This window comes from Mesoplodon bidens, assembly GCF_964165515.1.
Source record: "Mesoplodon bidens genome assembly, chromosome: 3".
NCBI classification, from domain to species: domain Eukaryota; kingdom Metazoa; phylum Chordata; class Mammalia; order Artiodactyla; family Ziphiidae; genus Mesoplodon; species Mesoplodon bidens.
This window is the reverse complement of record NC_138178.1, coordinates 104444288-104456244: the sequence shown is the minus strand read 5'-3', so window position 1 is coordinate 104456244 and position 11957 is coordinate 104444288. Positions and strand designations below refer to the sequence as shown.

At 41.6% G+C, this 11957-nt stretch overlaps 1 protein-coding gene across 2 annotated transcripts; it reads right to left on the bottom strand.

Moving 5' to 3' along the window:
- Positions 1 to 1324: 1324 nt before the first annotated feature.
- NGDN (neuroguidin) lies at positions 1325 to 9160 on the bottom strand (the record flags this gene model as incomplete). Of its 2 annotated transcripts, XM_081227665.1 has the most annotated exons (11): positions 9132 to 9160; positions 8722 to 8781; positions 8026 to 8097; positions 4179 to 4316; positions 3841 to 3925; positions 3704 to 3756; positions 3335 to 3458; positions 3079 to 3247; positions 2144 to 2300; positions 1945 to 2002; positions 1325 to 1491 (listed from the first exon to the last, which is right to left on the bottom strand). In XM_081227665.1, exons 1-11 carry the CDS (start codon positions 9141 to 9143, stop codon positions 1472 to 1474), a joined length of 948 nt encoding a protein of 315 aa, XP_081083791.1. In that variant the 5' UTR covers positions 9144 to 9160. The 2 variants fall into 2 exon arrangements, with proteins under 2 accessions (XP_081083791.1, XP_081083792.1); XM_081227666.1 differs by lacking the exon at positions 1325 to 1491 and having other exon boundaries at positions 1940 to 2002.
- Positions 9161 to 11957: the final 2797 nt, after the last annotated feature.

Genomic DNA, 11957 nt, shown 5'->3' with positions numbered 1-11957 from the left:
CCAGGACACTTGGCAGTCCTCCATCCTCTGTGTTCCCCAAGCACTGGTTCTCTAACTCATTAGTCGTGTAACCTTGGGCAAATAAATAACCTAAGTTTCTCAGTTTCCTCATTAGTAAAATAGAGATAACATATATTTTGCAAGGATTAAGTATAAAGCACTTAGCTCAGTATGCAACACAAAGTTAAGATCTTTTTTAAAAATAGAGCATCTCCTTTTCCTTGGCAGTTCCCACAATCCAAAAATCCTTAGTAAATTAGATGCAAATGCAATAGCTAGTCCTAAAAAGAGAATGTAGTAGTCCTAACCTCTTGTCCAGTTAGTTCAGCCAGAAAGGAAAAAGAATCTCTAAATATGTTCTTGAGGCTCTTTGCTTAGATTCACTCAAGGAGATGGAAGTATGAGGGCTCTGGGCACATCAGGGTCACTCAGATCTGCCAGGGACTAAGTCAGAAGCCCCAGAAGTAAGCGCATCTTGGTTATCATCCATGAGAAACAGCTCTAGGCTCTCTGGTTTGGAGGAAATCTCAGAGATTCAGTCTAATACATTTATGTTTCAGCTGAGGAAAATTAAAGGCCAGAGATGTCACATGATTTGCCCAGGATCACAGAGTTAACAGAAGACAGTACTGGGTTGTCTCTCTTAACTACTTTCTACCAAGATACAGCTGACTGAAAACAGACCCCCCACCCCAACTGGGCAGACCAGTATAAGTCCAAATTCATAGGACTTATAATCAACTAGGTCTTGCTGATGTAATGATCCAAATTATATCCCTCTCCATGACACATCATTAACTCCAATGAATTACTTCTAGACTCAGATAAACTCTAACTCTCAATAACTGACCTAAGATCAGCCCTATATCCATGCTATTTTAGAAAGAAAGGAAAAACTTTCAGAAAAGTGGAGACAAGAATAACTCTTGGTAATGAGAAAAGGTTCTATCTAGCCTTTGCTTAGAGTCAAGCACCAAAGGAGGTTTCCTGAGCCACTAGTGCCACCTGGTGGCCAGCAAGATATATTAATAAATCTTAAAATCCATATATTTCAGATGATCTGTATTATAACAAATTATACAGGAACTTGGGGCAACGTGGGGTTGAAAGAGTGGATTATACTACTCTAATCTCTCAATATTTTTTGATTAAATAACCAACTTCTAGTTTCTGGTGAAAATGTATTATCAAAGAAAACCATATAAAGCCAAACTTTCTTATTCCCCCCAAAACCTCATCCTTCCCTTTTCCATCACCCTCTCATCAAAAGTACCCCATACCCAGTGATTCCAGTCATATAATACATGTGCAAAAGGGGCTTCAATTCGTAAGTAAAATCAATTTTATTAATAAAGACCTTTCCACATGTCCAGTGCAAATAATTAATGAATTCCGAGGAAAAAACCTACATACAGTGAAATTAGAAGTATCCCAGGATGACAAAAAATAAATTAAATATGTACACCCATAATCACCGCCGCCTCCGAAAACCTGAAAGGAAGGGAAACCAAGAATGAGGCAAAGGACAGTTGGGAAAAGCCAAAGGGACAGGAAAAAAGGACATCTAGAGAGAAGGGCTCGATAGGAGTGGGTTCCCTCAGCAATACTCTCTATATCCTCCCAGGACAAAAGACTAGAAGCAGGATGGAAACTGAAATGGGATAATGGTTCCTTCAAGTGACACTTTCATAGTTTACTTAAGGAAACCTGAACAGGAGCTGTGGGGCCTTCAGAAATAGAAGCCAGAAATCTCTTTTGTGAATGATGCTGATTTTCATCTTGGGAAAGAAAAAAATAAATGCCCACCTCTAAAGAAATTAACACCCAGTATGGAAGAGATATTATAAAGGTTGATAAGACCTAGGATGGCAAATCCGGAATTGGCATCCCAATTCATAAACCCCATCCTGCACTTGATCACCCAAGTCCTAGCCATTCACTAACCTTTTTTCTTCTGACCTTTCTTAGGTGTCTTCTTCCGCTTCTTAGTAGAATTCTGATCCTGGAGACACATGGAGATGGGAAGGAATAGCGGTGAGCTTCCAAGTTTAGTGTCCCTTCCCCAGTTCCTCATGGTAATAAGCCCACATACATTTAGCTGAAAGCATGAAGGTCACCTCCCATCGCTGTATCACTACCTCACCTCCTCAAGATGAGGGGTTCCTCCTGTCAAAGCACTGATGTCACTGAAGTGCGTGAGGGAATGAATTTGTGAGCTCATGACATTTGCTCGTTTTCGCCGTCCTTTCTCCCGCTTACTGACACTTAAACGCACCATCATGCTCTCCTCATAGTTAATCCTGCCAGAGAAATACAGACACCACTTGCAGCATGCTCAGTCCATAGAGGCAGAAAGTTGCAGCCAAGAACCTGGGCCCAGGTGTTTACTCACCCCTCGTTCAGACAGTTCTCAAGAAATTTCATAGCAAGTCACTATAGTATTTAGTGAGGTGATACTGTGTGCTCAACACTCAATGCTCAATACTCAATGAAATGTTCTTTGCACTAGAACTTCCCTCCTCCCCAGAGATGAACTCGCAGCCCATCCACAGGAATACTTAAACTATATCAGAAAATTCTTTATATTCCAGCTCCATAAACAGGATCCTCAACATGAACCTCCTCACTCAAATCTATCAACTGCAGAGATGGACACCTGGGCAAAGCTGATGAGTCTGTGTTCAACTTATAACTGCTTTTCTACTTTGCTTCCCTGAACTTATCTAGCACTCTCCATGCCATTATAAAAACGTGACTTTCTTGCCTTCTGCAGAAAATAAAGAGCAGTGATAGTGAAACACAGAACTTAAAAATCCTACTAGGTGGAACTGTGTAATTCTTCTCCATGTAGCACTTGCTCAGCCTGAACAGCTGGGGGGGGGGGCGCAAAAAAAGACATTTCCCCTGCTAGTTCCTATTCTGTACTTCAAACCCCTAACTCTTAGAAACCGTCACACCAAATTTTGCACTCCACTTTCTAGATAATGTGGGTTCTCTTGGAATTAGACTTAATCATCGTCATTCAAAGGACAGGTCTCTACAGCATAGAAAACAATTTCTAACTGCAAGGACTCGGACCTGTGTTGATCCTCCTGGCTCTGTCGAGTAACATGAGGATGCCGAGCATCACGGATTTCTTCTGGAGCATCTGAGTACTGCTCCTTTAGTTCACGAATGACAGAGCTGCTCAATGCCCGTCTCTTGGCTCGTTCTAAGCGCTTCTTCTCCCGCTCAGCTTCTGTTTCATCTATGTGATAAAAATCAGCAAGGGTTATCCCAGAACAGAGAAGAAAAACACAATTCATGCTGAGGAAGCAGCCAGTACAGTCCATACCATAATGCACTGGAACCAAGCGTGGTGGAACATATTTCTTAGCTGTCCCTTTTCCAGATTTCTTCCCTGAAGCCCCAGACTGGCCTTCTTCTGCTTCATCTTCCTCCTCATCCTCACAGCTCAACTACAAAAGGAACATAATGTCCACAAACTTAGGAAGCGTTAGTCAAACAAGCGATAAGAAAATCCAAAGCTGAAGTACTCTGGGAAGGTGGGAATACAAACAAGAGGGAGAAAGGGGAATCTCACATTCAACATTCTAAGGCACAAGCTGGGAATCAACGGTAATAGGAGAATCCCAGAAGAAGCATTACAAGGCTCATTCAGGCTTAGATTCCTCAAGAAAAGCAGGATAATGCAACCTCTTACCTTGCTCATCATATTGCTGGGATGAGGCTTAAAACGGAGTGGGTCACTCTCACCTAAAATAAAAGACCCAGGAGATTTTACAAGATCTGGAACTTTGTGAACAGCCCACACATAAACTTACAGCTTCCCCCACTTACTGAGGCTGCCTGTCACTGCTGTCTTCACCAGTTTGTCAATTTGATACTTTAGTTTTTGGTCCAAAGGACGAAGCTTTTCCAGAACCTATAATGTGGTTAAATAGGATTACACGTCCTTTTCAAAATTAAGCATACACCAAAAGTCCCTATGTTAAGTTGCCAGATAAAGCACCTAAAATATGCACAAAGTAGAGCAAATGAAGACAAAAATGCTTTTTTTCACATTTGGTTTCCTCCCTTAAACATGAGAACACACACTTAAATGAGAGCTATTGTGTCACAGTCCTGGAGTTCAGGATATAGAAACGCAGAACTCTAAGATGACAAATGCCTCATACCGTGCGAATCTCCACCAGTCTCAAAACTGCAGGATGTCCCTGAAGAGACCTTCCTGAGGCTTTGTCCAGAATGAGATGGCTCAGATCCATAAGGTACATTAACAACAGCTGATCTTTCACTTCCAAAAGGCTGAGACCCTGAGTTGAATCAAACAGTAAGAGATGCAAATTCAGTTTTAACCACAGAATAAGGCAGAGAGTCTAGGGAGAACAGGATAATTTTTTCCAAGTTCAAATTTTTTTCCATGCAGTTCATATAAGGTATCTGGAGTAGTCTCAAGGAAGTGGCTGTACCTAAAATGGCCACAGGGAAATTATGCTAACACGACAGAAGCACAGCTCAGAGAATTACTGTATGACAATAAGAGCAGAAAAATCAATAAAGTATCCCCCAAAATGACTATAGCAAGGTTTCTCAAACTCAGAGCTATTGACATTTGGGGAACAGGTAATTCTTTGCTGTGGAGCGCTGTCTAGGCACTGAAGGATGTTCCACAGCATCCCTGGCCTCCGCCCATTGATGCCACCCCCCAAGTTGTGACAATCAGAAATGTCTCCATACAGTAATGAATTTTAATTAACCAAAACAATCACTGATTTTATCCCCATACAATGGAATTATATGATATAGGTAAAAACAAGGACTTGTACATACTGACATGGACTTATCTATGTCAACACACTTTATACACTGTATAGAAAGTGTGAATAATGTGGTTCCAATTAAGGGGGGGAGGTGAGAAGTATAATACACACATATTATATGTATAGAAAAATATCTGAAAATAACATAATTAGCAACTGCTACCCCTGAGGATCGAGATGAGGAAAAGCAAGAAATGGAGGGCTTGTACTGAAAAAGTGGTTTCCCATCAAGCATATATCACTTTTATAATCAACGAAATAAAAAATGTACCCCAGTGATTATCTCAGAATGGTGATTACACTGATTTTTAATTTTTTTCTTTGTGATTTTATGTATCTTCTAAACTTTCTAAAATTAAAAGTGTATTAGGGGCTTCCCTGGTGGCGCAGTGGTTAAGAATCCGCCTGCCAATGCAGGGGACACGGGCTCGAGCCCCGGTCTGGGAAGATCCCACATGCCGTGGAGCAACTAAGCCCGTGCACCACAACTACTGAGCCTGCACTCTAGAGCCCGCGAGCCACAACTACTGAAGCCCGTGTGCCACAACTACTGAAGCCTGCGCGCCTAGAGCCTATGCTCTGCAACAAGAGAAGCCACTGCAATGAAAAGCCCTCGCACCGCAATGAAGAGTAGTCCCTGCTCACCGCAACTAGAGAAAGCCAGTGCAAAGCAACAAAGACCCAATGCAGCCAAAAAATAAATTAAAAAAAATTTTTTTTAATGTATTATACTTACAGGCAGAAAATCATAAATTATAAGTGTATTCTCTTAAATAAAAAAAAGTAACGTGTGTAAGCAGACCTAAGCTATAGTTATTTAAAAAAAAAGTCACCGTGACTGCATAAAACGAAAATGAAAAAGTCCACAGCCCTCGGAAGACCTATTTCAGACAGATTAAATACTCTGCCTAGGATTACATAGTAATAGGAGTACAGCCGGGATTCAAACTCAGCCTGACTCCAACATCCAAGCCCTAGGTATCTGTAAACCAACATGCTAAGCTCTTGAGATCAACACTAGCATGCTACAGGAGGATGAGCAAAGGATTTCAAGACAGACAAGTTGAGTTCAAGTTTTGAATTAGGCATTTAGCAGTCAAATATTGGGTAAATTATGACCTCTGTCGCCTCATCTATAATACGTACAGTAATTCCTTCCCACCCCCAAAAGAAACTGAGGCTCAAATAAGATATGGAAGCACTGTGTAGCCTAAAGAGCACCTATTAGAAGTCTTTGATCCTGAAGGCTAATAAATATCTCTTCAGTGAATAAATAGTGATCTAAGATACACGTGCACGGCCCATCTGAAAAAGGCATTAAAATGGATCAAAGCATGATACCAGAATAAAGACAGCCAAGAATTTGAGAAATAGGCTCTTCTGACATGCTTGGGCATTGTCAAGTTCTAATGGGTTACAAGCGTATGAGAGAAAGACAAAATAAAAGCAAAGACTAAAAAATGAGAAATAAGAAAAGAATGAAAATGAATGATGGGAAAGAAAAGGCAAAAAGAAGATACATTAAAAAGTCGGGGTATTCCCTGGTGGCTCAGTGGTTAAGAATCTGCCTGCCAATGCAGGGGGGACATGGGTTCCATCCCTCGTCCAGGAAGATCCCACATGCCGCGGAGCAACTAAGCCCGTGCGCCACAACTACTGAGCCTGCGTGCCACAACTACCGAAGCCCACGCGCTCTAGAGCCCGTGCTCTGCAACGAGAAGCCACCGCAGTGAGAAGCCCGCACACCCCAATGAAGAGTAGTCCCCGCTTGCCCCAACTAGAGAAAGCCCGCACGCAACAATGAAGACCCAACGCAGCCAAAAATAAATTTAAAATTAAAAAAAAAATTCATTTAGCTTTTTTTTTTTTTTTTTTTTTTTTTTTTGCGATACGCGGGCCTCTCACTGTTGTGCCTTCTCCCGTTGCGGAGCACAGGCTCCGGACGCGCAGGCTCAGCAGCCATGGCTCATGGGCCTAGCCGCTCCGCGGCATGTGGGATCTTTCCAGACCGGGGCACGAACCCACGTCCCCTGCATCGGCAGGCGGACTCTCAACCACTGCGCCACCAGGGAAGCCCTAGCTGTCTTTTTAAAACACAAATCTGCTGTAACTCTCATGTTTAAAAATCCTTCAATGATTTTTATTAACCTACTATAATGATTTGCATATTTCTGTTGACCTATGGAATGTTTTGCTTAAATGATATCTTAGGACGAAAGCTCAATATATAAAACAAGTAACACCCAAGTTTTCCAGCTCAAGCAGGTATGAGGGATCTAGAGACCTTTTTTTTTTTTAAATGATTTTTTGGAAGTGATCCATTTTTAAAGTCTTTATTGAATTTGTTACAATAAACTTCTGTTTTATGTTTTGGTTTTTTGACCGCGAGGCATGTGGGACCTTAGCTCCCTGACCAGGGATCGAACACACACACCCTGCATCGAAAGCCGAAGTCTTAACCACTGGACCGCCAGGGAAGTCCCCAGAGACCTCCTTCTCTACTGCCCCACACTCAATGGTCCCTGAGAAGGTTATATAAGACCTTAATTTGAAAACTACCGTATTTAATTTTAAGATACACATCATTTTTATATTTTAACAGCTCTGAAGTCAGGATACATCTTTAAATCAATGGTATCTTAGCATTATGTCATAGATTAACAAGCAACATTGTATGCTCAATATATAAAGTCAGTGATATGTCCCCAATTAACAGCATTTTATATTAAATGAAATACAATTGGCCTACAAGGCTCTTCACACCTAGTGACTACTTTTCTGTCCCCAATACACACACAAAATGTACACCCAAGCATACTACATGACTTACCTCCTTTCCCAGAATATCACCATGCTTTTAGGTCTTTGTGCCTTTGTACATGCTGTTTCTTTCTATCCCTCTGACTCCTATTTATTCCTCACAATCCTGTTACCTCTCTGAGATGCCTCCCCTAATTCTCTCTGCTCCGTGATATTTATTTAATCTTGCTCCTCAGCTCGCACAGCCGCTCATCATGACTGCTACGACTTATACCTATTGCTTTCACCTGTCTTCTCTACTAGACTTCAGCACAGAAACTGGATCTTATTCATCTTCAAAGCTCCAGCACTAAGGACATACAAGACACTCAATAAGTCTACGATGGAAAGAACTGTTGAGAACATCAAGTCAAGGGGTGCTTACTCTTCAATTATGTCCTACCTTCTCTGTAGGATAGGCTTTAGCTTGAACTTTTTTGGTCAGAGCTTGCACCTGTGCAGTGACAGCCATCACCTGAAATTAATCCAAATAAAACCACTGATTAGAATACATCAAGTTATCTCTGTGAGCTGTGAAGTGCATAAGCTAAACAATGCCACCTAAAAATTATCTGAAACACTGCCTAAAGTACACCACTATCTTTTCAGTTCTGGGAAAGTATAGGAGAGATGGTTTCTGACACTTCCTCAAAAGGTAGAAAAACCTTTCCACCTCTTCTTAAAGCTAAAGAGACCATCTTACCAAACCACGGGGAGGGGATGGGGACTGGGGCAGTGGTGATGGGGGCATTGTAGCTTTGTACCGGTTGAACTTGCAATGCATAGAACTATATAAACGTATATGACCTAAGCACCCAAAGGGCAAATCGTGTCACCTTTTTTGGCATCGGTTTCCTTAGCTATAAGAATAAAGAAAATTGATTCAGATGCTTTCTTTCTGGAGTTTTCTGTATTCCTTTGGACGCAGAAATCAATTACTCTGAATTGTAGCCTGAAAAGGTTTTCATTATATCATTTTGCTCTTACTGTATCTGGTCATTCAAATATGTGCCCCCAAATCACCAAAGTTTAGAGGTGTGGCAAACAAAGTCAAAGCCGATTCGTGACTAATCTATTCCAAAGGGGTGCCATTACTCACCTGCTCCTGGAGGTTTTTCAGAAGTGCTACGGCATTTGGTAGGTCTGACTCCAGCACCTCCTATGGAAGGGAGAGAAAAAAAAAATTCTTTCCTCAGGATTATAAGACGGAACGTGTGAAGTGGAAAAGCCCCCTCTCTCCTTCAAACACCCCGGACTTCCTGCCTTCCCACTCCGGTGCACAAGCAGCCTCGCCTCAGAGCCCACCAGCCTCTCAGGTTACTGGAAAGGAGCGGTAACTCCAGCCCCGTCTCCCTACTACTGCTTTTGCCCCGTTGTGGCAGGGAGGGAGCCTCCCTGGAGTTATTTCCATCACCACCCTTCCCTCGCCCCAATAATTTGCTTTGAGGCACTGAGGAGAAAGCAAACGTCCACAATACCAAGCCGAGGAAGCAAACACACTACACTCACCGGCGCCGCCATCTTCACAAAGCCCGCCCCTTCCGGAACTGTACTTCCGGAGAGCTGACGTTGTCTTAATAGACTTGAGAGGCCGCCGCCGCTTGCAAACCTAAGCCAATAGGAATAAGGGCTCTCTCACTTCCGCCCCGAACAGGATGTACGAGAGGCGGGGCCGGGTCCAGCCAATGGAATAGAAGAACTGGCTAAATTCGTCAGACTTAGGAGGAGCTTTAACGACGTAGAGATGCTATTGGAAAGAAGCATGTTATTAGTAAATTGAGTAGAATGATTGGAGCTAAGCCAGTAAAAACTCGGCAACTGACTGATTGACAGTTAGAAAGACCCAATGGAAAAAAGGAGTTAACTGAGCGAACTGAGAACATATTGGCTCCTGGACGCCGCAGTACCCCGAGTCCTTTTCAAGAGGCTTCTCTTGCATTTCCTGAACCCGCCGGTAGGTGACGGGCCTCGGCATCTCTCTGAGAAGGTGGCCACGTTTTGAAGCCGCCATTGCTGGCTGCTGTTCCAACGCAGGCCGCGCTAGAGTCCTCACAGAGCCCAAGGCCCTTGTGTGATCGTGGAGAAGTCATTCGATCTCTGAGCTTTTTTCATATATAAATAGGAGAGTTGGGCCAGAGAAGCCCAGAGCCAGTTTAGACACGGACGGTAAGGACACTCACGCGCCTCACACGCATCTGGGGGCGCTGCGGAGAGACGCCCCCAGCTGCAGCCCCAACACTTCCTACTAGTTCGGCGACAGGAAGGGAGGGACGTTTAACAAATGAAGCCAGTTCAGATTTACGTGACTTGCCCCTGGTCACACAGGCCCCAGCAGAACTTGGTTTAAACCCAGCCTGTGCATATGTAGTATTTCATTATGCTCTGTCTCATCTTTCCCCAATACTTGCAAGTATGTCAGCTCACTCCTGCTTCTCACAGGCTGATGAAGTCAGTTGGGTGGGTATTAATTGTTCCTATCGTCTGCCTTGGGAAGTAAGCACTGCAAGGGGAAATGATGGTCTTGAATTTTACCTGCAACTGTCAAGCAGAGCTAGGACTCGAAATCAGATTTCCTGACTTGGAGTGGTCTTCTGGAATTAAACAAGGAATAGCTCCCATATCTCGGCAACCAGGGTGGGAAAATCCTGGTTTCTAAATCTTTTGCTGGATTCAGGAAGAAAAAGGCAGGGCCTAGGTATCCAGTCCTCATGCCTCTGCCTCAAGCATTTATTTGCTGTTTCAGGCCCAGCATGGAAGCTCAGTGTGCCTTGACAGCCTACTCAGTCCATTAACCAATAGTTTTTATACCGTTTATCAGGATTTGTATTATGAAAATTTTCCATTTCAACATAAATTTGTGACCTATTCAAATCCTCTGCCCATTTTTTAATCAGATAATTCTTTTGCTATTTAAGTTGTATGAGTTCTTTATATATTTTGGATATCAACTGCTTATCAGATATGTGATTTGCATATATTTTCTCCCATTCCGTAGGTTGCCTTTTCATTTTGTTGATGGTTTCCTTTGCTGTGCAGAAGCTTTTTAGCATGATATAGTCCCACTTGTTTATTTTTGTTTTGTTGCCTTTGCTTTCGCTGTCAGATCCAAAAACAATCATTGTCAAGACTGCTGTTAAGGAGCTTACAGCCTATGTTTTCTTCTAGGAGTTTTAAGGTTTCAGGTCTTCCATTCAAGTCTTTAATCCATTTTGAGTTAATTTTGTGTATAGTGTAAGATGGGGTCTAGTTTCATTCTTTTGCATGTAGCTGTTCAGTTTTTGCAACACCATTTATTGAAGAGACTGTTCTATCCCAGTTGCATATTCTTAGCTCCTCTGTAGTAAATTAATTGACCATACATGTGTGGGTTTATTTCTAGGCTCTCTATTCTGTCCCATTGATCTATGTGTTTGTTTTTATGCCAATATGATATTGTTTTGATTACTATAGTTTTGTAATATAGTTTGAAATCATGGACAGAAATAACATTTAACCAACTATCTGGGCACTTCATGACTCAGTCAGGTTTACACATAAAATTAACTATCACGCTATATGTAAAAATACTCATAATCATTGACTCAGAAATCTATTTCTTGGAATTTATTCTGACAAAATCTTTCAAAAAAAGAAAAGAAGCCATATATAAATATATATATATATATATATATATATATATATATATATGTTTACAGAGACATTATTTATAAGTTCAAAAAACTGCAAACAAGGGGTTAGAGAGTGATTGTTAATGGAAGGGGGTTTCTTTTTGAGGTGATGAATATGTTCTAAAATTAGGTAGTGATGATGGTTACACAACTCTGAATATACTAAAAACGACTGAATTGTACGCTGTAAAAAGGTGAATTTTATGGTATATGAATTGTCTCAATAAAAGTGTTATAAAATATAAGCAACCTAAATATCAAACAAGTAAATTTTCATATATTACCACAGAAATAGCAAATAGCTCCATTTATTGAGCGCTTACTATATGCGAGGCATTATTCTGAACACTTTACATGTATAAATTCAGTGGTTTTTCAAAGTGTGGTACTTGATCTAGTAGCATCTGGAATGCAGATTCAGGCACCCCACCCTGTCCTACTGAATCAGAATTTCTGAGGCCAAGGCCTAAGATGCTTTATTTTAATAAGCCTTCTGTGTATTCTGCAACATGGTCAAGTTTGAGTGTCTCTGTTTTAACTTGTTTAATTCTCATAGTAAACCCATAAGATGGGCAGTATTATTTTCTCCATGTTATAGATGGTAGTGGAACATCTGCCATCGTAAAAATGATAAAATCTAAGTTTGCAGAAATATGGAATTCTAATG